Source organism: Eptatretus burgeri, chromosome 4 (assembly GCF_056783735.1).
Source record: "Eptatretus burgeri isolate ZD-2024b chromosome 4, Ebu_testis_v1, whole genome shotgun sequence".
Lineage (NCBI taxonomy): Eukaryota > Metazoa > Chordata > Myxini > Myxiniformes > Myxinidae > Eptatretus > Eptatretus burgeri.
This window is the reverse complement of record NC_140964.1, coordinates 82,189,679-82,215,934: the sequence shown is the minus strand read 5'-3', so window position 1 is coordinate 82,215,934 and position 26,256 is coordinate 82,189,679. Positions and strand designations below refer to the sequence as shown.

The following is a 26,256-nucleotide window of genomic DNA, read 5'->3' as shown; positions in this document are numbered from 1 at the left end:
AATAAACCCTAAAACCGCCGTGATAATGGTTAAATAAACCCTAAAACCGCCGTGATAATGGTTAAATTAACCCTAAAACCGCCGTGATAATGGTTAAATTAACCCTAAAACCGCCGTGATAATGGTTAAATTAACCCTAAAACCGCCGTGATAATGGTTAAATTAACCCTCAACCCGCCAATGAAATGACCTGTGGTAACTGTGATTGATCCTCTCCCCAATGTGTCCAATTGTTCAGCTCCTCCTTGGTTTGTGCGATGTGGTAAACCATTGGCCATTCAAATAATTACTGAGGTGCGATTGGCAAGAACCAATGGACGAGGTGGTTACTGCAGGAGTCTCGCTGTGAGGAGCCAATGAGAGTCGTTGTTACGGCGTCGAGTCGACGGCGGTGTTATGGCTGCCGATGGCAGTGTTTTACGTGTTAGCGCCGGTGAGTTGCGTCGCTTCGCTGCTTCTCTTGGTCCTCGACCCGCCGGACAATCACTCGACGGTGAGATGTGTGGGTCGCCATGGCGATGAGAGGGCCTGTGTTTCCGTTGGAGCGCCATGACGAGTCGGGCCTCCTTGTTCGCATGGTGACGCCGGGTTTAGTGTTTTGTGCAGAAAGTTTTGTCGTTTTACGAAATGTTTTCCTTCATGGTTACGAGAGCAGTAATAGCTTTTCAGACTAATTTATTTCAAGAAACATTTTGTGAACCGATATTCTTGGTGTGCACCCTTCGCACTCCCACAATGGATAACAACAGCAGAGTTAAATATCCTCGAATCAGAACAAAACAATTCGCTTCACTGTAATTGAGTTTTATTTAATTAAATAATGCGTTCTCCACAAGTTGGAAATCAGAGGGGGGGGGGGGGAACGAGTTAAATCTACTTGAACTGATTAAACACAGAGGTAGGTCTTGGTTAATCAATTCATTGGAGTTCTGTGAAGCAGTTTCTGATGGGATCGAGTTAGGAAGTAAAATGGACGGTGGTGTATAAATGTCGACTTTCACGAAGCGCTTGATCAGGTACCGCAGAAAATGCTGATAGCCAAAGTGAGTACTTGTGGAGTAGTGAATTGGATAATACTGGTCGGAAGTAAAGAGTGGCTGTGAGTGGGAGGATGTAAGTAGTGGGGAACCTCAGGGATCAGTACTCGGACCATGACTATTCATTATTTACATCAATAATTTGGATAATGGGGTGAAGGGTAAGCTTCCCAAATTTACAGATGACACAAAGCTTGGAGGTAAGGTGGATAGCATAGGGGGTGGTGATCAGATTCAGGAAAGTATTGATACTTGTGTAGATTGGGCAAAACATTGGCAGATGTAATCTAACCTGAACAAGTGTAAGGTGTTGGGGATGGGAAAGAACAATGAAAATAGAGATTACAGGATGCAAGGGGTAATTTTGGAGGGTGTCACACAGGAGAAGGATCTGGGGGTGGTAATAGATATGGGAGGTGAGCAGGCAGCACACAATGCCAGGCAGGTAGAGGTAAAGCAAATAGGGTTTTAGGTTGTATTCAGAGAGGGATCAATTATAAATCAGAAGAGGTGGTGTTAACATTGTACAGGAATTTAGTGAGGGGCACATCTAGAATATTGTGTGCAGTTTTGGTCACCACGACTCTGGAAGGACATCGATGCCTCAGAGAGGGTTCATAATAGATAGTCTGGATTGATTGGGGCTGAGTTGACGAAGGTTGACGAAGGCTGAGGGAGACGGTATTTATTTTTACATTAGAAATGATGTGATCACGAGGGGATCTGATAGAGATGTTTAAGATAATGAAGGGTGGAGAGAAATTAAATTCGGAAGTATTTCAACAGAATAGACAGGAACAGGGACAGGGATCACATTCTGCCAGTAAAGAGGATAGTTGAGATGGTCATAAGCTAAGCAGCCATCAGAGTGGTTACCTCCACAACCGAAGGTGGACAGAGGTTATGTTTTCACTCACCCCTGTCTGTTTGTGAGCAGGATATATCGAAAAGTTGTGGACATGAGTGCGTGATCAGGACAAATTGATTAAATTTTGGGGAAGATCCGCATCCGAGAATTTTTAAAGTAATTCTTTATCATTGGGAGATAGATCCGGACAAAAACTTTATGAAGCATGATGTCTCAAAATGGTGTGGATGGCCAAAACTAGGTGGATTTATTTGAGTTTGTGACAAGAACAAACTGATTGGATGCAGATCTCTGCAAAGATGACTGCATCATCTGCGAAATCAAGGTCAGAGATCTTGACATTCCCAAACGATGCACCGCAGCTTGATCTCTCCGATCAAGGTCAGAGATCCTGACATTCCTAAACGATGCACCGCAGCTTGATCTCTCCGACATCCTCTCCAGAATCCAGTCCATACAAGTGCTGAAAAGTGTGGGGGCTGGTACACACCCCTGACGAACTCCAGTAACAACTGGAAATAAGTCAGTGATGGTACCACTACATCTCACAGCACTCTCAGTACCAGAGTATAGTTCAGACATCAGATCGATCAGTTTTGGTGGCACCCCACGAATACCAAGAATTCTCCAGAAGGCATCACAATTAATTGAATCAAACGCTTTACAGAGATCAACATGGGCTGCCGCTGAACATCAACACTCCCCTGCCAAAACTCGAGCAAGGATACGGTCAATCGTTGACCTCTTTGGTGTAAAGCCTGACTGCTCTGGACGCTGGTGCTCAAGCAGATGGTGGCGAACCCTATCAAGAATTATCGGAGCAAAGACCTTGCCCAGCACTGAGAGCAGCGTCACCCCTCGGTAGTTGTTGCAGTCTTGGTGATCACACTTCCCTTTCCAGAGAAGGACAACAAGGCTCTCTTCCAGTCAGTTGGGATGATGCCTGTGTTCCAGTCAGTTGGGATGATGCCTGTGTTCCAGTCAGTAGGGACGATGCCTGTGTTCCAGTCAGTTGGGACGATGCCTGTGTTCCAGTCAGTTGGGACGATGCCTGTGTTCCAGTCAGTTGGGACGATGCCTGTGTTCCAGTCAGTTGGGACGATGCCTGTGTTCCAGTCAGTTGGGACGATGCCTGTGTTCCAGTCAGTTGGGACGATGCCTGTGTTCCAGTCAGTTGGGACGATGCCTGTGTTCCAGTCAGTTGGGACGATGCCTGTGTTCCAGTCAGTTGGGACGATGCCTGTGTTCCAGTCAGTTGGGACGATGCCTGTGTTCCAGTCAGTTGGGACGATGCCTGTGTTCCAGTCAGTTGGGACGATGCCTGTGTTCCAGTCAGTTGGGACGATGCCTGTGTTCCAGTCAGTTGGGACGATGCCTGTGTTCCAGTCAGTTGGGACGATGCCTGTGTTCCAGTCAGTTGGGACGATGCCTGTGTTCCAGTCAGTTGGGACGATGCCTGTGTTCCAGTCAGTTGGGACGATGCCTGTGTTCCAGTCAGTTGGGACGATGCCTGTGTTCCAGTCAGTTGGGACGATGCCTGTGTTCCAGTCAGTTGGGGCGATGCCTGTGTTCCAGTCAGTTGGGGCGATGCCTGTGTTCCAGTCAGTTGGGGCGATGCCTGTGTTCCAGTCAGTTGGGGCGATGCCTGTGTTCCAGTCAGTTGGGGCGATGCCTGTGTTCCAGTCAGTTGGGGCGATGCCTGTGTTCCAGTCAGTTGGGGCGATGCCTGTGTTCCAGTCAGTTGGGACGATGCCTGTGTTCCAGTCAGTTGGGACGATGCCTGTGTTCCAGTCAGTTGGGACGATGCCTGTGTTCCAGTCAGTTGGGACGATGCCTGTGTTCCAGTCAGTTGGGACGATGCCTGTGTTCCAGTCAGTTGGGACGATGCCTGTGTTCCAGTCAGTTGGGACGATGCCTGTGTTCCAGTCAGTTGGGGCGATGCCTGTGTTCCAGTCAGTTGGGGCGATGCCTGTGTTCCAGTCAGTTGGGGCAATGCCTGTGTTCCAGTCAGTTGGGACGATGCCTGTGTTCCAGTCAGTTGGGACGATGCCTGTGTTCCAGTCAGTTGGGACGATGCCTGTGTTCCAGTCAGTTGGGACGGTACCTGTGTTCCAGTTGATTTGATGTCATCTGCAGTTATAGATTCCATAACTTTGCTCATAATTGGAAGCAGACAGAAACTGACCAAAAGAGAATGATGGGGGGGTGAACAGAGCCGAAAGAGGATGAGCAAGAGCAGGTGCTTAGCATGCATGCATTGATGCCGTCTGGCCCTGTCGCAGAATCTGAGTTAAGGTTTCCCAGAAACCTCTTCACCTTCTCAAGTGGGAAAGGCAGTGTATCCAAGAGCAGCAGAGGTGTGAGAGGGTAGGTTAGGTTTTTGGAGTGAGGGGTTGGGTAAACAAGATTTGGAAGAAAACACAGAATTGACGCATTTGTCCTCATGAGCAGAGTTGGCTGTTGTGCCATTTCAAGAGAGGGAAGCGATGGAGTGGGAGAATACACCAGTTAAAGACTTGACAAGGCACCACCAGGTCTTTGAAGAAGGACAGGTTTGAGAGTTCAGCCTTGAGTTTGGCCAGATGTTGTTTTCTGTCTCTCCTGAGTGTCGACCCACACTTATTCCGAGCTTCGTGGAATTATTTTATGTTGCTTTCGGTCGGATTTCCCTTTCAGGATTTGAAGGCAAGTTGTTTGAAGTGAATTGCCTCACCACAAGATTCTGTGTACCAGAAGTGAAAGGATAGGTATGATCACTGCACACAAGATGGTATAAATATGTACATATGGGAAAGCAAGCTTGTGTGGAAGGATTCCTTGGCCATATTTATACAATATCAGGAGAGGTGGAAATGAAGGACCAGTCTTGCCCTGAGAGGGTAGCTTGCAGTTCTTGCCAGTCAGCTGGCAGGCACTGATGCTTATCTTTGAGCTATCTAGTCTGGGCTTGATTCCCAACCTGATTATTTACTTTTGGATTGATGTTACACAGGTATGTGAGGTATGCCATCCCTTTGGATATGTGTCCCATCTGCTAGCATTAGTTGGTGGATATTGAATATCCCATGGTATGTTTCCTAGAGAGATGATGAGTCATAGCTGCTACTTCCAACAAATTGTGAATTCGTACTCAAATGACTTTAATGTTGAATGTTAGGCCTGGCCATCGAGTTCATGAAAGACATGAGCAGAAAACCTTCCCTGGGCACTTGCAGAAGTTGGGCTTATTTGTGGCTGTTAAATAAACTGTAAACACAGACATCTGTTTTGTACCTTACTGAGAAATATGATCCTACATAGGGAGAAAGCAGGATGATTCAATTAACCACACACAGTTGTGCTTTTGGTATCGTTGAGGAGCCAGTTTTGACTTTAGACTAATGACGTCTTAATTATCGTAATGTTGGCTTGAGAGGGCAATTTCTCATAAACTATGTTGACCAGCATAATTTGCATTGAATATTTTATGTAGACAAGGTATATCAGAGTCTTTAAATGTGAGGTCATGGTCTGTGTTTGTTGTCGGCACAGTGGTTCATGGTTATATTAATTTGCTGTTTTTGATGAAACTGCCCTCGTTGGCAGCCACTGCTTTCGTTCACCCTTATAAACTGCTCTGCTTCACTCTTACAATGTCATTGTCCCCCTCTCCCTCCTTCCCTCTCTTCCCCATTCCTTTAACTCCTTGTGCACAGATTCATCCCATCTAATCTTCATACTCCAAGTAAATAGTAAATTGTGTGTGTGTGTGTGTGTGTGTGTGTGTGTGTGTGTGTGTGTGTGTGTGTGTGTGTGTGTGTGTTTCAGTGACTTAGTTCTGCTTGATGGGCATCTATAACCTGAAGTTGCGAGTGGGAAATCTGTGATTCAAATTGTCTTTAAACCCTTTGAGAAGGAGGGAGGGTGGGGGTGGGGGGTACACCGACAGTGGAGTACACACTGTCAGAGTGGTGACCCGTCCAGGATTGTGCCCAGTAGCCCAGTAGACTGCTTAGGCAGCACCAACACTCTGCACAGAGTATGGTCCCAATGGATGGATGGATGGAGTTGAAGGACAAGATAGAAAGACACTTGGAAAAATGATGGGTGTGGAGAGGAATGGGGGAAAGGAAAGGATGCATGGGATGGACAAGATGGATACAAAAGGAAATTCTGAGTCGGAAAGACTGAAAAATTTGGAAGGAGGAGGAATTGGAGTGGGGTTAACAAGGGGAGAAAACATCTTGGTTTTGGATTTGAGATGACATGAGATGGTGGTGAACAGCCTTCTTGAAGACCTCGAGGGAAGAATGAGATTGAAGAGAATGTGGAAGTTTGTTCCACAGGTGGGGAAAAAAAAGAGGAACAAATGAGTGGTAGTGAGCAGTGATCTTGGATTTAAGTAGTTTCACCATAAAGGGGCTTGATGGTGGACCATGTGTGCCTTGCAGAAGCATTGGGGGAGATGAAGCACTGAAAGAGCGGATGGTGCAAGACCAGAAAGGGGGCGGTAGAAGACAGAGAGTCGGCTGTGGTGTCATTTGAAGTGAGGGAAGGGATGGAAGGAGATCATACACTTGAGAGACAGAGACAGCACCGCCAGGTTTTCGAGGAGGGAGACAAGTTTGAAAGGTCATTCTTGAGGTTGGAAAGATGATGTTTTCTGGCTCTCCTGAGAGTGCACCCACACTTGGTGCTGGCTTTTTGAAATGCAGCGAGTGAGGATTGCCTTCAGTCATATTTGCCTTCCAGGAAGAGAAGGTAAGTTGTTTCAGAGTGACTGCCTCACAACAGCATTCAGTGTACCATGGTCGGGATGAAGCGTAGGATAACTGAAGATTAGATGGGATGAATCTGTGCACAAGAGAGAGAGAGCAGGTTTCTGTGGAAGAATTCCCAGGCTGAATTAACATCAAGTGTCGTAGATATGGGAGGGGACTGGGGTGGGGAGAGGGAGGTGGGTGTGGGCAGGATGAGTGGATGGGAAGGCCGAGAGAGGAGGGGAGAATAAGGGTATTCCAAGGGAGATTGTCATGGGAAGGATTGGGGGGGGAGCTTGGAGAGCAGGATCAGTGTCAGGAAAATGTCATGTCTATACAGCCGCAGCTAACGCTCATGGACTTTTCACGTAACAAATTGAATCTGTTTTTCTCAGAAACGCTCGTTGGACACAAAGTCCAACCAGCGATAGCCAAGGATTCTCTGAAGAGACCTGGTACCGAAGAAGTTAAGACTCTGTCTCAAAGTCTTGGTCAGAGTTCAAGTCTCACATCCATAGAGCAAGACGGGAAGCACCAAGGAATTAAGCACTCAGACTTTTGTCCTTATGCATGGGTACCAACAGTGCCACACCCAGTGGTCCAGTGATTTCATGACTCCGCAGACCCGACTCAGATGTCTATTGACCTCTAGCTCACAACATACGGTGACATGAATATCACTGCCAGGTAAGTGAATCTCTCTGTGACCTCAACATCCTCGCCACGGACAGGTACAGACAAGATACATCCAAGATTTCTTTGAAAGCCTTGATCTTAGTCTTCCATAGATCTTAGTCTTGACCCAGGAGATCCATAATCCCAATGGTGCCGACTCTTCATTCAGTGCCTTGAGGACCTCCATAAGGATGTCCAGTCTCCACCAAGATGACTGATGACACCAAGTCATGACGCTGATGACACAATTCCTAAAATCAAGGTCAGAGGTCTTGACATTCTTAAACGATGCACTGCAGCTTGATCTCTCTGACATCTTCCCCAGAATCCAGTCCAGATAAGTGCTGAAAATTTTGGAGGCTAGAACTCACCCCTGACGAATTCCAGTAACAATTGGAAATAAGTCAGAGATGCAACCACCATAACTCAGCTTACTTCCAGTCATCAGCGAGGTCATGGAATTCATTATTGCAGTTGATATGAAAACCTTTATTTTCTCCAACAACCTCATCTCGTATCACCAGTTTGGTTTCAGAGCAGGTCACTCCACCTTGGACATGCTGCATTTACTCGCCCAACAATGGATATAGGCCCTCAATTTCAGACATGAAATTGGGGCCATCTCTCTGGATATATCTTGTGCTTTCAATACAGTCTGGCATCCTGCCTTACTCTTCAAACTCTCTGCCGATGGCATCAAAGGCCAACTCCACACGTGGCTTACTGACTTCTTCTACTATCATAGTCAACATGTGGGACTCAACGGAATCCTTTCATCTCCTCTCCCTGTCAAGACTGGAGTGCCTTAAGGCATTGTTCTTGACCCAGTCATGTTCCTGATCTTCATCAATGATCTCAGACTCTTTGGAAAATCCTTTCTATCTATTTGCTGATGACTCCACCCTGTGCTGTGACATCCCTCATCCTTCAGACAGGCAGGCTGCAGCTTCTTTCCGCTCTTCATACCTTGAAAAAATCACAAACTGGTTACATACTTGGAATATGTCTTTCAATCCTGACATCTCTCTCTATCACTCTATCACTCTATCACTCTATCACACACTCACACACTTACACACACCCCCATCCCCCACATATACTCTCTGAACAATCCTCTTGAGGAGGTTCTGTCATTCAAACTCCTGGGTCTCACTATCAGCCATGATCTTTCTTGGGCAAACCACATTTCAAAGTTTGCCTCCAAAGCCAGCTGCCGACGAGACATCCTCCATTGTACAAAGACCTTCCTTGGCACACATGAACTGTTATCCACCTAATAAGGCCTTCATCAGCAGCTTGATGGAGTACTGCCCTCCCCTCTGGGCTGGCTCCCCTGCCTCACATTTTCCTCAGCTTGATGCCATGGTAACCAAGGCCTTCAAGATTATTGGAATCTCCCATGCTGAAACTGACTCTATGGGCTTGTCACTTTGCCACCACAGACAGGTCAGTAGTCTCTGTGCTCTACTGCCTCGTTTCTGGTCTTGCACTCTCTGCTCTTTTATGTTTTGTACCTCCTCCATGTTTCTGCAAGGCTCACAAGGCCTACCATCAACCCTTTTTTGATAAAACTACCCCAAGTCCAAGATCACTGCTCACCTCCACTCATCTCCCCCCCCCTAACTCCCCCCCCTGTGGAATTAACTCCCACATCCTCTTCAATCCCATTCCTCTCTCCAGGTCTTCAAGACAGCTGTTCACCACTATCTCACGTCATCCCCAATCCAAAACCATGATCTTTTCCACCCTCATTAACCCCACCCACATCCCTCCTAATTTTCCAGTTTTTCCTCCTTCGAATTTTTCATTTTCATTCATCCGTGTTATGTGTCCCGTTCTTGTCTGTTAAGTCCTCATTTGTTTCGTGTACTGGCTCTTCCATGTGCCTCGACTATGTATACAAAAAAAAGAACAAGATTGCCACCCCACTTGAGCTGTAAACACTTTTAGGATCATGAAAAAAAAACATTTTCAGCAAATGCTCATGTATATAAATTATTTGCCAAACAGAGCACAAGGCACTGATTTCTGACTGGAGCGAACAATGTAAAAAGACAAATAAACTTTTTTTTTAACAAAAACCAAGCTCGACCGCCCCCCCCCCCCACCCCATCTTTGCTATGTCCACAAGTCTGAATGCAGCCAGAGGGTAATGGGGAGTGACAGAGAAAATTAACAGCACCAAGGGAAGAAAGAAAAGAAAGAGGCTATTTGGGTGGTGAGATTATTCATGATCCGGTGGGGTCTGCTTCAGTGCATCCAACAATTGCAAACTACTGGTCCAGAGTTCTGCGTGCAGTCATTGCCTTAGCACTCGTCCGAATTCTTACCGGAGCCTTAACAGGCTAATAGTGGTGGAGGTGACCACCGGGGTGCTGAAAACAATCTCACAAACTCCACTCAACTCTCACTCTAGCTTCCACGCAATCCTCCCCTCCCGCCACCCCTCTCCCCACTCCACTCAACAGTTTGAGCGAGGCATACCTCCCCTGGCTAAATGTTCCTCCAGGGCTTGTAGCACTTCGTGTTCACTGGGGGCAGCGAGGTGGCTATCAGTGTGACATCGAACTATGGGGAGTGTTGATAAAATAGTAATAAACTAGCCGAAACCCCGTCACAGATGGATTCCGTTCATTCAACCACCCTCACCAGCTTACCCACACTCGAGGGACATGGACTGGACAGGGCGTGCTTACCCCCGCCTACTCATCCCCCACCCCTGCTCCATTCCCCCCCCCGCCTTCAATTTGCTTACCCCCACCCAAAAATTTAATTACCCCGGCCTCGCCCCCGCGTCTTCACTCCCCGCCCCCCGTCTCTTGATTTCCCCATCCCCCTGTCCACCCCCTTACACCCAACCCCGCCTAATTCACCCCAGCCCCCGCACACTCACCCCCACCCCATTTCCCCCCTGTCTCCTGCTTTCAATTTGCTTACCCTCGCCCAAAAATTTGCTTAGCTTGCCCCCCCCGCCTCCTCACTCCCTGCCCCTGTCTCTTCATCCCCCGCCCCCGCCTCTTCACTCCTCGCCTCCGTCTCAACGAAAAGTGTTTATTCTGCTTCAGAGTTGAAGGTTGACTATTGCCACTATGTGCGATGCACTCTTACAGGTACGAAGTTTCTTTCAGTCCAGGTCACAATACTGAGAAAAACGTGATGCGACCGCGAGGAGGAGCGCAACATTGCTCCTTCAGTATTAATATAGAGATAGAAGATACAATGTTTCTTGTTACATTTTTTGTGCCAAATTCACATTCTGAGGTAGTCAGCATGCGCAGAAGAGGGTTTTGCATTGCAGACGCTATTTTCGAGGAGTGGAATTACACCTCTCAGTGGTAACGGTCTGTCGACGGCAGACGTAATGACGTCACTGAATGACCGATGATGTCATGACGTCCTGACGCCTCTTAGCGGTGATGTCACACGTCACCATGTAAACGAATGTAAAACGAAAAGTGTTTATTCTGCTTCATATTTGAAAGTTGACTATTGCCACTATATGCGATGCACTCTTACAGATACGAAGTTTCTTTCAGGCCAGGTCACAGTACCGAGAAAAACATGACGCGATCGCAAGGAGGAGCACAAAATTGGTCCTTCAGTATTAATATATAGAATGGGGTGGGGGGTGGTGTGGGTTAGTGGATAAGGAGAAACTGGGTCAATGAGGCATGTGGCCCTCCCTGTGCTAAATTAACCCTTTCGTTGCATTTCATCCACGAATATGCATTCACAATATATGTGCGCAAATGTAGTATTATATATGAGGGCTACCATTCCCTTCCCGATATGCGTCGATATCTCGGCCAGTCAGCACTGTCCGGCACTTCGTTCTGATTTCCAAACTCTCTGACTGTAGAATCCAAGAGCTACCTTCTTTCCTGGTGTGCTGTATTCTTTAACCCATTTACTCAGTGCTTCACTTGTAATGGAATGCTGTCATCTCTTCTCACAGAAAAAGTCTAAACACACACACACACACACACACACACACACACACACACACACACACACACACACACACACACACACACACACACACACACACACACACACACACACACACACACACACACACACACACACACACACACACACACACACACACACACACACACACACACACACTCACACCCCTCCTACTTCATAAGTAGAAGTAGTGGAAAATCCTGTACTGTATTAGATGATTCCATGTTTTTGGGTTTTTTTTGCATACAGTTCTGATTATAAGAAATTATGAAGTTGCAAGTAATTAAATTTCAGCTTTCATAATTCTATTCTCACACCCTTTTTTAATGTATTTTGTTTGCTCCAGTGAAGAGTGGTGAACAGCAGAAAAAGAAGAATCGTCGTCCGGATATCGCTCTCTACCGACCTGGAATCTCACGATTGCGTGGTGGCAAACCGAGACAGGTGGTAGCAGGGGGAAAAGGAGAGCAAGAGGATGAGGCAGGAAAAATAGAGAAAATTGGGGAGGTGGAGGAAGATGACCATTACAATGGCACTAAAATGGGAGACGTGCCACAATCTATCCCAAGAGTGGCACATATGATGGAAGGTGGCCAGCAAGAATTGGATTTTAGACATAGATTATCTGAAGAGGCACCATGTAAAGACAGACAGGATGCGAAGCAGGAAAGAGGTGTTTTAAAAATAGCAGAGCATCGAGCCATCATTGATTTTGACAGTGATGGCACCACGACTATGACGGCTCAATTCCTAGAGTCTGATGAAACATGCTTTAAGGGGCAGCCCTGCCGGAAGCCAGAATGCAAAATCTATCAACAACTGAAACGTGGAGTGCTACCTGCACGAAGTCAGCAGCTTGGAAATGGTACTGTGCCCGAGGTTACTGCGGAGCTCGCTCGTGCCTCTCTCGGGTGCAAGGCATCGAAAACCAGAGGCACAGATACTCGGTCTGATGTTGTTCAAAGTTTGGACAGTTCCAGAACAAGAGAGAGTGTCGTTGATAAAATGAACACAAAAAACAATATTCCAGGAGCCAAAATTGGTGTTTCTGAACACAAGATTTGGCAAGTGGCTGAGCAATCTAATGCCATAGTGCCTGGCCTTTTAGGAAGCAGTCCTGCAAAGAATAAGAAAGGAAAACGAGAACGCCGAAGGCAGAAACTTGTGAATGATAAGACTGATTTTTGTTGTGATGATTTGGAGAACAAAAGACTTGAAGTAAAGAGTGGTGGAGAAAAAAGACCAAAAAGGTCTGAGAGGAATAGTCTACATCCGAGAAATGGCCAACAACAGAATGTGACTGTTAAAGACCATGATCAGGGGGGAAGGCAAACAGATTTCATAAAGAAGAATGGAGAGGGAAGCAAACTGCCTAAGAGGTGGCTTCATGATACAATGGAAATCGGTTGTCTCAAGGTTATGCAGGAAGAGTCTTTCACCCATTGTCAAGGCGGTGAAGGGAAGGAGACAGAACTTTATGGCCGATGTGTTGTTGGCATTTCATCTGGCTCGGCTGATGATGAGGATCCTGATGATGATGATGATGATGATGATGATTGTGACGATAGGCGGCGGCCAAGCTTTGGCAGTGATTCATCCACTGGTTTACAAGTCTCTGGTCCTCATCATGTGAAGGAAGCAACTGCGGGAGTAGCAGCAACAGAAAGGTCTCTGCACCCACAAGGGGACGACGGTCGACTTGGTAAAAGTGGGGGCATTCTCTTTGTCTCTTCAGCCTCTTTGCAGCCTGGAGTAATAAAGCAGGTACCAGAAGCGACCATTCTCCCTTGTAAAGCTGTTGCACCACGACGAAGAGGACGTGGAGGCTCTCGACGCCTTTGGGAGCCTGGGGAGATTGCAAAGATGTCAAGTGGAGAGCAGCTTTCCACTCCAACCTTGCAGTTTCATGACAGTGAGGAAGAGGAAGCAGAAGATGGTGTGGGGAATGATGAAGAAGGGAGTGGCACTCCATCTTCACAGTCTCCCGCAAGATCACCAGCAGAAGTAGCCCAAGCTTCTGCTCTTGCAACTGGTATTGGCTCATACCGCTTCCACGCTTTCCAGCACCCTTACTTTGCCTACCACAATATTGGTGCATTTCCCATTGGACAGAACAATGGTTCCAATGCCTTCTTCCCATTTCCAAGACAGGCACCTACTCAGGAATTTTTCTCAATGATGCCTGGTATGTGGACTCTTTCAAACAGTTAATTACAGATTTCTTTTTATTTTTATTTTTTGGTCTAATGTTTTTTTTCTTCAGTGTAAGCAGCTTTCCTCTCCTCACTTTTGTTTTCATCTTTTTTTCCCTTTATTATTTTGATTCAACATTTTAAATTGTGTCATTGTTGCTGCCTCTTACCACCCTCCTCTTTTCCCACTGATTTTAAAAAAACAGTCTTTGAAATCTTTTTCTTTTTTTGGTGTTGACCTATTTTTAATGTCTCCTTTAATGTCTTTTTTTATTTTATTTTATTTTGTACAGGTGCATTTTATGGTGGCTATGCTATGCCGGGACCTGCTTGCTTGCCTTCTTATCCTGAAGATTCTCAAAGTCTCGTTCGTGCGATTGCCTCTTTGGAGGCTCAGCTTGCCAATCTGTTTTCTTGTGGTCTCTCGACACCAGAAGCAGCTCGAAGAGTGGACCATATTCGGTAGGCCCATTGAAATGCCCCTTGTCTGTTGTTTCTTCAATGCAACCATGTGGAAGATTGAATGGGATTAAAAAGCATCATCAACCTAATACCGTGATCACAATGATGACTAAAATGGGATATGGAAGTTGTTAAAAAAGTATGTCTGAGGAGGGTATGATGCATTCAAGATGGAAGTGGAGAGGGCTCACATGCTGTCATCTTTACTGTACTGTAGTGTGTGTATATGTATATATATATATATATATATATACATACACACACACACACACACACACACACACACACACACACACACACACACACACACACACACACACACACACACACACACACACGAAAGACCCACCCACATTTCACCTGTGAATGGAGGGAATAGCCAATGAGCTCTCACCTATTCAACTAAACCCAGGTGGCTTGGATTATACAAATAATTGACACCTCCCACACGCCTCGAGTTGAAGAAGCTGCATAAAGCAACCCAAGAAGGCTTACACAAGGTAAGCACTTTGCTGTTTCAAACCCTTCCCAGAGTTCCTCCACAGCTATAAAGACGTTCACACATGAGAGTCCCAATGCAACACACTCCCTCAGCTGCTGGACTGGTTTCATCGCTTGGGAGCCTCATTGGTAGGCATTGTCATCAGCGCAGACAACAATGCCTACCAATGAGGCTCCCAAGCATGAACTGGTCCGGCAGCTGAGGGAGTGTGTTGCATTGGGATTCTCATGTGTGAACGTCTTTATAGCTGTGGAGGAACTCTGGGAAGGGTTTGAAACAGCAAAGTGCTTACCTTGCGTAGGCCTTCTTGGGTTGCTTTATGCAGTTTCTTCGGCGAGAGGAGTGTGGGAGGTGTCATTTATTTATCCGAAGATTGCCTTTTATCACACATGCTTTCTTCGTTCTCTGTCTGGACATTATTTAGCCGGGAACTGCTTTTGGTGACAGAGCGAGCGCTGCTCTTATCAGTGGCACAGTGCGAGCGGGATGGCCTTGAGCAAGGTCTTTGGAAAGCTGTTTTCCACCAGCTGATAGAGCGTGGCCGCCAGCAACTAAGAGATTCTACTGGACCTACCGAGGCACAAGCTATCCAGGCTTGGCTCCTTACTATCCTCGATGAGGTCCTGCATTCTTTGACAATTTTATTTTGCCTTGTTTTTCATTTACCTTTATAAACTTCTGTATTGGTAATCCCTTTGAAGGATCCCTTGTTTTGTTTTTTTTGTTTCCCAGAAATGTGGTCATCCAGCTTTCCTTTGTGTTTCAGGGTAAAGCTTTTTATGAGGGACTCTTGTGCAAACTACAAGAAGTGTACAACTTTAGTGTGGAGGAGGAAACTGATGGCACAGCTATCAAACCAAAAAGCAAAACAGTGTGTGGAGTTATTATTTTTATTATTATTATTATTATTATTACAATGTCACATTGAGGTAACTGTCTGTTTGAGGTTTTGTTGAGACCTTCAATCCTCTTCCTAATTATTTATTTTTCTTTTTTCCATGCAGGTGAAATATGCCCTTATCAGTGCTCAGCGATGCATGATCTGTCTTGGTGACATCGCTCGTTACTGTGAGCAAGCCAATGATACTGCCAATTTTGGCAAAGCCCGCAGGTGAGACTTTTAAGTTGGAGCTGGACATTGCTTTTTGGTCACAGTAATAATTGACAGAATTTGCTCAATAGATACCTTATTGTATCCTATTGTACTTCATGCCTCGTTTGTGTAGAACCATCAATTCAGATGATTTAGCACCATTTCGTTACTTTGCTGTATGACCAGCTTCGAATCTGATGAATACCTACTCCATTGGCCATGCCCTACTCCATTGGCCTGTACCATCTCAGTGGACCTGAAATACGTTGGCTCGGTTCACAACAATACTGTGCAGTGCAACAATTTTTCTTACCAGATTAATTTTTATGTCACAGATTTGAAGCACTGTTGAAAGGAAAGTGGTGGGCTTTCGTTCATCATTATAGCTAGCTCCGTTTTAAGACGCTTTATTACCTGCACCACCGAAGGTGGAAGGAGGTTATGTTTTCACCCCTGTCTATTTTTGTCTGTCCTGTCTGCTTGTCTGTGAGCAGGATATCCTAAAAAGCTATGGACGGATTCAGACGAAACTTGGTGGACAGGTTTTGTGTGTGACAAGGACAAATTGATTAGATTTTGGTGAAGATCTGTATTCGGATCGGAATACAATAATTTTTTATGTAATGCTTCGTCATTAAGAGATAGGGCCAAAAATGATATACAGTACAACACGGTCTCAAAAAGTTGTTGGGTAGGTGACGAGAACAAGCCGATTAGATTTTGGTTCACGCCCGGATCCAGATCCAGCTGATCAGTGGGATACAAAACGTAAACTGTTCAGCCTGGTGGAAGGATTCACTCTCAAGTGCCGTTCTAGTTGAGTGAATAAATTGTCATTAATTTAAAAACTGTCTTTAAATAAAATCTGCTGTTTTACAAAGGAAACCTTCACGTTTCTCTTCAATTCAACCAAACACTTATTAAACTGATTATAATGGGACATTGTCGTCAGCACAAAGATGGGCTGAAACGGTCTGGTTCTGTTGTGGCTTGTCCCAATACAAGGAGATTGTAAACTAAAACAAAATTTGACTCAAACTTAATGCTCCCTGTCATTTGAGGCAGAGATGTAGATTTTATATACAGTATATATTGTTTATATTTGAACCTCTTTGTTGTCTGATTCTTGAAGCTGGTACCTGAAAGCACAGAAGTTAGCACCGAAGAACGGACGCCCGTACAACCAGTTGGCTCTTCTTGCCATCTACACTGTGAGTGTCTTGGTAAAACAGTACTTCCTCATATCTATTTTTTATTGTTTACTGTATACTTCAACTATTCAAATTATCCTTTTAAAATTTTTTATTATTTGCACATTGTTTTCCTGTGAGCGTAATCAATTTTCATTCTCTCTCTCCACCCAGCGCCGGAAGATGGATGCTGTATACTATTACATGCGCAGTTTAGCTGCAAGCAATCCTATTCTGTCTGCACGTGAGAGCCTGTTAAGTCTGTTTGAGGAAACAAAGCGGAAGGTGAGATTGTGTTGTGGAGAGGAGGAATGGTGGTCGTGTGCTTCAAATCGTGCTTGCCGTACAATGCTTGTTTGTGCAATTCACAGTAATTCTCTCAATTTATTTATTTCATTTTCAACCGATTTGCTTTCAGGCAGTTTCCCCCCCCAGCCCCCCCAAACGGTTTTCTATCTGACACTGTATGGTGTGTTGACACCTACGTGAATAACAGGACCCAGCTGACACAGTTGAAATTGTTTCCAAAATCGTACCAGAAAATCAGTCGATCTTTACAAATTGGTAAAGTTCTTACTTTAGGTGTGCAGCATTTTGAATGTTTGCGATTAAAACAATACAGTAGATTTGGTACCATTGATGGCATCTTATGAATGTTAATTTGATGCATTTAGAGTAACTGTTAATTTGTGTCTGTGTGATACGGAATTTTAAAGGTGGACAAATGATCTAGGTTGGCTTCTTTGTTGTCTGACTTGGTCTGATTCATGCTCGGTCCAACTGAACCTGATGAATACCTTTACTCAAGCTCTACTACATTGGCCTGTCCTATATCAGTCCACCTCAGTCCACAAGCACCTCACCTTGAATATGTTGGCTCGGTTGACAACCACACTGTGTAGTGCAACAATTTCTTACTAGATTAATTTTTATATCAAAGATTTGAAGCACTGCTGAAAGGTAAGTAGTGGAGCATGAGCAAAGGCATTCACTCATTCTGACTTATCTGACTGACTCGGGGGCCCAAGTTCCTTCCTTCAATATGACTTACCAAGTTCAAATACCATATGCTTGTCTATTGTCTACAAATGTCCTTGGAATTCATGTAAGAGTACACATTGCTGTCAACTAATAGGACTTCAGGTTTCCGGTGTTGGTTGCAGTTGGTAGATTCGGCACGCCTTTTGGCAAAACCCACTAAGTACTTTTTTTTTTGTTCCTTTGCGAACTTATCGTGATTTTGTGTGTATTTGATGTCATTTAAGGTTGTGATTGTGTTTGTAGCAGATTACTGGATAATTGCATTGTTTTATTTTAAAGCACGTGTTTTAGCGGCTGGTGAAGTGGTACCTTTAAAAAAAAAAATTATTATTATTAGGGTACCCAGTCAAATGGACTGGGTAACCTATTGTTTTTCTTGTTTATTTATTATTTATTCTTTTTCCGCCGGCAATTTTCGGGTTATTTTGCTTTAAAAATCATTTTCTCAGGAACTGTAAGTCCGAACAACACGAAATTTTCACCATAGTATGTATCTTTTTTGATAGCAAACTTAATTGATAATTGTGACGTTATAGGTCACGTGGTATGGGCGCCATCTTGAAAAAAATGATAAACTTTGGACCTCTGTATCTCTGAAACCGTGCAATGGACAAAACTTTCGCTTCATACATTTTAATGAACTCCCCATCGGGAACACGGATGATTTTTCGTGACATCATTGCTGAAGTGGTATCCCGGTGAAAATTAGTCAAGTAGAATGCTGCATAGGAAAAATATGAAATTTCTTGTGCCTCATCTACACAACAATTCACCGTAGAAAAAAAATTATGATGTCATAGGTGACTTGGTTCGACAGTCATCTTGTTTAGAATTAAAAAAAAAAAAATCTTCCTCTCCAGAACGGCTGGACAGATTGAGGTGAAAATTCACACACACTTTCCCCAAGACATCCTTTCACAAGTTTGTTAATTTATTATTGATCGGTCACATGGTTTGGTAGCCATATTGAATTAACCATAAAACATCTTCTCCAGAACGGCTGATCAGATCAAGGGGAAACTTCACACACATATTGCTCAAGCATAAGGAATGTAAGTTTATTCATGAATAATTGATAGGTCACATGGTTTGGCAGCCATGTTCGATTCAAGAAAAATATTAAATAATGTTTTCTCTGGAACCACTTATCCTATTGAAGTGAAACTTGGCAACTATCATAAACAACCATGTCTGCATATATGGTAAAAATTATGATGTCACAAGCCACATGGTTTGGCTCCCATCTTGGATAGAAAAACGTACCTTGTCCGATCAAAACAAAACTTAACAAGCATGATCCACTACCCTATTAGAGGGAGAATTTAAATTTATGTTGTAATAGGTCACATGGTATGACAGCCATATTGGATTGAAAATTAATAACTTTAAAAGTCTTCTTCTCTGAAACGGCTGAACAGATTGAGGCGAAATTCCACATGTATGACCACCTCTCCATGATGAACAAAAAGTTCTCCCCCCCGCCCTTTTGATGTACCACCTCCCTTTTGATGTTTGACACATCCTTTGGCAGCCATATTGGATTGAAGGGAAAATATTAATTAATGTTTAATCTGGAACTGCTACATCAATAAATGTGAAACTTCAGAGAGATGATGCAGCAGACATGTGGAATGAAGGGTTTAAATTTCAACTTGATCAGCCCCATGGTTTGGCAGGCATGTTGGATTGAAGGATAAATCGTAATTAATGTTTATGCTGGAATCGCTGCTTCAATATATGCGAAACTTCACAATTATAATATAATCTAGCCGACATGTGAAACGTAGGTTTAAAATTTAAACCCGATCGGTCACCCGGTTTGGCAACCAGAATTACTTCATTATTTGAATCTGAGAACTTTTAGATTTGTTTTTTCCAGAAGACTCACTTGGCTGCACCTGCATGCGTTTGAGGGTACAGGAATGGCAATTAAATTGATACCGCCAATGTCCCCAGGAAAAAGGGATGACTGCATACGGAATACATAGATTGAACACTTTGTGCTACCCGGTTCGTAATGCGTCAGTCCCACGCTGTGTCGAAGCAAGGCTGCATTTGTATCGATATTAAATAATGTTTTCTCTGGAACCACTGATCCTAACGATGCGAAACTTTGCAACTATCATCAACAGGAAGTCTCACGTTATATCAAAGGCGGACGTCTGGGTACCCGGTCATCACTGCCAGCAGTTATAATGTGGCAGTTCGACTTATTAGGGTACCCTGTCAGTACAGGGTACCCTATTGTTTTTCTTAAGTTTATTTGTTATTATTAGGGTACCCTGTGAGTACAGGGTACCCTATTGTTTTTCTTATGTTTATTATTAGGGTATCCAGTCAAATGGACTGGATAACCTATTGTTTTTCTTCTGTTTATTATTATTATTATTATTTTTATTATTATTTTTCTTCCGCCGTAAATTTGCAAAATTTCCAGTTTTTTTCGCTTTAAATGCCATTTTCTCAGAAATGGTAAGACCAATCGACACAAAATTTTCACCAGATATGTATCTTTTTTGATAGCATACATAATTGATAATTATGACGTCATAGGTCACGTGATACGGGCGCCATCTTGAAAAAACAGATCAACTTTGGACCTCTGTATCTCGGAAACCTTCTAGTGTAAAAAAATTTCGCTTGATACATTTGAACAAGCTCCCTCTCGGGTATACGTGTGATTTTTCGTGACGTCATCAGTGAAGAGGTATCCCAGTAAAAATTCGTCAAGTAGAACGCCACATGGCAAAAATTTGAAATTTCTTGAGCATCATCTACACAAAAATTCATCGTAGAAAAAAAATATTTTGACGTCATCAGTGACGTAATTCGGCCGCCATCTTGTTTTTTGTGTTTTTTAAAAAAAAATCTTCTTCTCCAGAACGGCTGTGCAGATTGAGGCGAAACTTTACAGGCACATTCCCCCTGAGGTCCTCTTTCAAGTTTGTTAATTTGTTGTTCATACGTCACATGGTTTGGCGGCCATCTTGAAAAAGCCTTAAAACCTTCAAACATCTTCTTCTCCAGAAGCGCTGGTCCAATGAAGGCGAGATTTCAGAACTATATTCGTGACATGTATGCGATGCAAGTTTGTTAATTTCAAAGTGATAGGTCACATGGTTTGGCCGCCATGTTGGATTTAAGAAAAATATTAAATAATGTTTTCTCTGGTATTTCATAAGCCATCAAAGCGAAAATTTGCAAGTGCCTTCCTCCCTCAAGTCTGCATACATGGTAAAAAATTTTTTACCTCAGAAGTCACATGGTTTGGCGGCCATCTTGGATAGAAAAATAGACTTTATCCGATTTACACGAAACTTCACACACTTGTTCGGGTCATCAATGGAAAGCAGAATTTAAATTTATGATATCAGAGGTCACAAGGTTCGGCAGCCATCTTGGATTGAAAATGAATAAATTTTTAAAATCTTCTTCTCCAGAAGGGCAAGACAGATGAAGACGAAACTTCACACATATATTCCCCATGAGGTCCTTTCTCAAGTTTGTTAATTTGTTCTTGATCGGTCACATGGTTCGGCGGCCATCTTGAAAAAACCCTAAAACATTCAAACATCTTCTTCTCCAGAAGCGCTGGTCGGATGAAGCGGAGATTTCAGAACTATATTCAGGACACGTAGGCGATATAAGTTTGTTAATTTCGAATTGATACGTTAGACGGTTTGGCCGCCATCTTGGATTTAAGAAAAATATTAAATAATGTTTTCTCTGGAACCGCTGAACCAAACGAATCGAAAATTTGTAATTATCATCTACCATCGTGTATGCACGCATGGTAAAAATTATGACATCAAACGTCACATGGTTTGGCGGCCATCTTGGATAGAAAACGCACCTTTACCGATTAACACGAAACTTTACAAACGTGTTCCAATACCCAGTTGGAAGCAGAATATAAATTTCTGATGTCATAGGTCACATGGTTCGTCAGCCATCTTGGATTGAAAATGAATAAATTTTAAAAATCTTCTTCTCCAGAAAGGCAAGACAGATTTAGCCGAAACTTCACACATATATTCCCCATGAGGTCCTTTCTCAAGTTTGTTAATTTGTTCTTGATTGGTCACATGGTTTGGCGGCCATCTTGAATTTACCTTAAAACCTTCAAACATCTTCTTCTCCAGAACACCTGATCTGATCAAGGGGAAACTTCACACCCCTATTGCACATGAGTAGGGAATACAAGTTTGTTAATTTCTAATTGATAGGTCACATGGTTTGGCAGCCATATTGAATTTAAGAAAAATATTAAATAATGTTTTCTCTGGAACTGCTTAACCTATCGAAGCGAAAATTTGCGTCTGTCATCCTCCATGATATCTGCATACATGTTGCAAATTATGACATCACAAGTCACATGGTTTGGCCACCATCTTGGATTGAAGGATAAATATTAATTAATGTTTACTCTGGAACCACTGCATCTATACATGCGAAACTTCACATTTATAATTCAGGCGACATGCGAAACAAAAGTTTAAAATTTCAACCTGATCGGTCATGCTGATTTGGAACCAGAATTATTTAATTATTTGAATCTGGAAGCCAGGAATAACGAAATTGAACGCTTTGTGCTGCCCGGTTCGTAACTCGTCTGTTCCGCGCCGTTTCGAAGCAGGCCTGTGTTTGTATCACCATTAAATTATGTTTTCTCTGGCACCGCTTATCCTTTTAATGCGAAAATTGCGACTCTGATTTAAGTCCCATGTTGTATCAAAGGCGGATGGACTGGGTACCCGGTCATCACTGCCAGCAGTTATAAAGTGGCAGTTCTAGTTTTTATTATTATTTTTCTTCCGCCGTAAATTTGCAAAATTTCCAGTTTTTTTCGCTTTAAATGCCATTTTCTCAGAAATGGTAAGACCAATCGACACAAAATTTTCACCAGATATGTATCTTTTTTGATAGCATACATAATTGATAATTATGACGTCATAGGTCACGTGATACGGGCGCCATCTTGAAAAAACAGATCAACTTTGGACCTCTGTATCTCGGAAACCTTCTAGTGTAAAAAAATTTCGCTTGATACATTTGAACAAGCTCCCTCTCGGGTATACGTGTGATTTTTCGTGACGTCATCAGTGAAGAGGTATCCCAGTAAAAATTCGTCAAGTAGAACGCCACATGGCAAAAATTTGAAATTTCTTGAGCATCATCTACACAAAAATTCATCGTAGAAAAAAAATATTTTGACGTCATCAGTGACGTAATTCGCCCGCCATCTTGTTTTTTTGTGTTTTTTAAAAAAAAATCTTCTTCTCCAGAACGGCTGTGCAGATTGAGGCGAAACTTTACAGGCACATTCCCCCTGAGGTCCTCTTTCAAGTTTGTTAATTTGTTGTTGATACGTCACATGGTTTGGCGGCCATCTTGAAAAAAACCTTAAAACCTTCAAACATCTTCTTCTCCAGAAGCGCTGGTCCAATGAAGGCGAGATTTCAGAACTATATTCGTGACATGTATGCGATGCAAGTTTGTTAATTTCAAAGTGATAGGTCACATGGTTTGGCCGCCATGTTGGATTTAAGAAAAATATTAAATAATGTTTTCTCTGGTATTTCATAAACCATCAAAGCGAAAATTTGCAAGTGCCTTCCTCCCTCAAGTCTGCATACATGGTAAAAAAATTTTACCTCAGAAGTCACATGGTTTGGCGGCCATCTTGGATAGAAAAATCGACTTTATCCGATTTACACGAAACTTCACACACTTGTTCGGGTCGACGATGGAAAGCAGAATTTAAATTTATGATATCATAGGTCACAAGGTTCGGCAGCCATCTTGGATTGAAAATGAATAAATTTTAAAAATCTTCTTCTCCAGAAGGGCAAGACAGATGAAGACGAAACTTCACACATATATTCCCCATGAGGTCCTTTCTCAAGTTTGTTAATTTGTTCTTGATCGGTCACATGGTTCGGCGGCCATCTTGAAAAAACCCTAAAACCTTCAAACATCTTCTTCTCCAGAAGCGCTGGTCGGATGAAGGGGAGATTTCAGAACTATATTCGGGACACGTAGGCGATATAAGTTTGTTAATTTCGAATTGATACGTTAGACGGTTTGGCCGCCATCTTGGATTTAAGAAAAATATTAAATAATGTTTTCTCTGGAACCGCTGAACCAAACGAATCGAAAATTTGTAATTATCATCTACCATCGTGTATGCACGCATGGTAAAAATTATGACATCACACGTCACATGGTTTGGCGGCCATCTTGGATAGAAAAACGCACCTTTACCGATTAACACGAAACTTTACAAACGTGTTCCAATACCCAGTTGGAAGCAGAATATAAATTTCTGATGTCATAGGTCACATGGTTCGTCAGCCATCTTGGATTGAAAATGAATAAATTTTAAAAATCTTCTTCTCCAGAAAGGCAAGACAGATTAAGCCGAAACTTCACACATATATTCCCCATGAGGTCCTTTCTCAAGTTTGTTAATTTGTTCTTGATTGGTCACATGGTTTGGCGGCCATCTTGAATTTACCTTAAAACCTTCAAACATCTTCTTCTCCAGAACACCTGATCTGATCAAGGGGAAACTTCACACCCCTATTGCACATGAGTAGGGAATACAAGTTTGTTAATTTCTAATTGATAGGTCACATGGTTTGGCAGCCATGTTGAATTTAAGAAAAATATTAAATAATGTTTTCTCTGGAACTGCTTAACCTATCGAAGCGAAAATTTGCGTCTGTCATCGTCCATGATATCTGCATACATGGTAAAAATTATGAGGTCACAAGTCACATGGTTTGGCCGCCATCTTAGATTGAAGGATAAATATTAATTCATGTTTACTCTGGAACCACTACTTCTATATATGCGAAACTTCATATTTATAATTTAGGCTACATGGGAAACAAAAGTTTAAAATTTCAACCTGATCGGCCGTGTGGTTTGGCAGCCAGAATTATTTAATTATTTGAATCTGGTCGCCAGTAATAAGGAAATTGAACGCTTTGTGCTGCCCGGTTCGTAACTCGTCTGTTCCGCGCCGTCTCGAAGCAGACCTGTGTTTGTATCACCATTAAATAATGTTTTCTCTGGCACCGCTTATCCGATAAATGCGAAACTTTGCGACTATGATTTAAGTCTCACGTTGTGTCAGTTGTGTCAAAGGCGGACGGACTGGGTACCCGGTCATCACTGCCAGCAGTTATAAAGTGGCAGTTCTAGTTTATTATTATTATTATTTTTCCGCCGGCATTTTGCGGCCTGTTTTCACTTTAATAATCATTTTCTCAGGAACGCAAAGTCCGATCGACACGAAATTTTCACCGTAGTATGTATCTTTTTTGATAGCACAATCACGTTATAATTATGACGTCATTGGTCACGTGGTGCGGGCGCCATCTTGAAAAAAACGATAAACTTTGGACCTCTGTATCTCTGAAATCTTCCAGGGTAAAAATTTTTTCGCTTCATACATTTTAACAAGCTCCCTCTCGGGAACACGTGTGATTTTTCGTGACGTCATCGGTGAAGAGGTATCCCGGTGAAAATTCGTCAAGTAGAACGCCACATGGGAAAAATTTGAAATTTCTTGAGCGTCATCTACACCAAAATTCATCGTAGAAAAAATTTTTTTTGACGTCATCGGTGACGTAATTCGGCCGCCATCTTGTTTTGAAAATATTTTTAAAAAAAATCTTCTTCTCCAGAACGGATGTGTAGATTGAGTAAACTTTACAGGTATATTCGCCCTGAGGTCCTTTTTCAAGTTTGTTAATTTCTTGTTGGTCGGTCACATGGTTTGGCGGCCATCTTGAAAAAACCCTAAAACCTTCAAACATCTTCTTCTCCAGAAGCGCTGGTCCAATGAAGGCGAGATTTCAGATCTATATTCGTGACATGCATGCGATGCAAGTTTGTTAATTTCGAAGTGATAGGTCACATGGTTTGGCCGCCATGTTGGATTTAAGAAAAATATTAAATAATGTTTTCTCTGGTATTTCATAAGCCATCGAAGCGAAAATTTGCAAGTGCCTTCCTCCCTCAAGTCTGCATACATGGTAAAAATTTTTTACCTCAGAAGTCACATGGTTTGGCGGCCATCTTGGATAGAAAAATAGACCTTATCCGATTTACACGAAACTTCACACACTTGTTTGGGTCTATGATGGAAAGCAGAATTTAAAGTTATGATATCATAGGTCACAAGGTTCGGCAGCCATCTTGGATTGAAAATGAATAAATTTTAAAAATCTTCTTCTCCAGAAGGGCAAGACAGATGAAGACGAAACTTCACACATATATTCCCCATGAGGTCCTTTCTCAAGTTTGTTAATTTCTTCTTGATCGGTCACATGGTTTGGCGGCCATCTTGAAAAAACCCAAAAACCTTCAAACATCTTCTTCTCCAGAAGCGCTGGTCAGATGAAGGGCAGATTTCAGAAGTATATTCGGGACACGTAGGCGATATAAGTTTGTTAATTTGGAATTGATAAGTCACACG

At 43.1% G+C, this 26,256-nt stretch overlaps 1 protein-coding gene across 5 annotated transcripts in view; it reads left to right on the top strand.

Annotated features, from left to right (window-relative positions):
* Positions 1-293: 293 nt before the first annotated feature.
* Positions 294-26,256, top strand: part of SMG6 (SMG6 nonsense mediated mRNA decay factor) — a 248,513-nt gene continuing 222,550 nt past the window's right edge. For 4 of the 5 annotated variants that reach the window (XM_085879010.1, XM_085879007.1, XM_085879011.1 and 1 more), the window contains exons 1-8: positions 336-493; positions 11,635-13,473; positions 13,774-13,942; positions 14,869-15,064; positions 15,211-15,315; positions 15,449-15,555; positions 16,670-16,748; positions 16,902-17,012. In XM_085879010.1, the coding sequence (XP_085735136.1) occupies positions 397-493; positions 11,635-13,473; positions 13,774-13,942; positions 14,869-15,064; positions 15,211-15,315; positions 15,449-15,555; positions 16,670-16,748; positions 16,902-17,012 (2,703 nt within the window). In that variant the 5' untranslated portion in view covers positions 336-396. Of the gene's footprint in view, positions 494-11,634; positions 13,474-13,773; positions 13,943-14,868; positions 15,065-15,210; positions 15,316-15,448; positions 15,556-16,669; positions 16,749-16,901; positions 17,013-26,256 lie in introns of all 5 variants that reach the window. The other variant, XM_085879008.1, reaches the window with a different exon arrangement.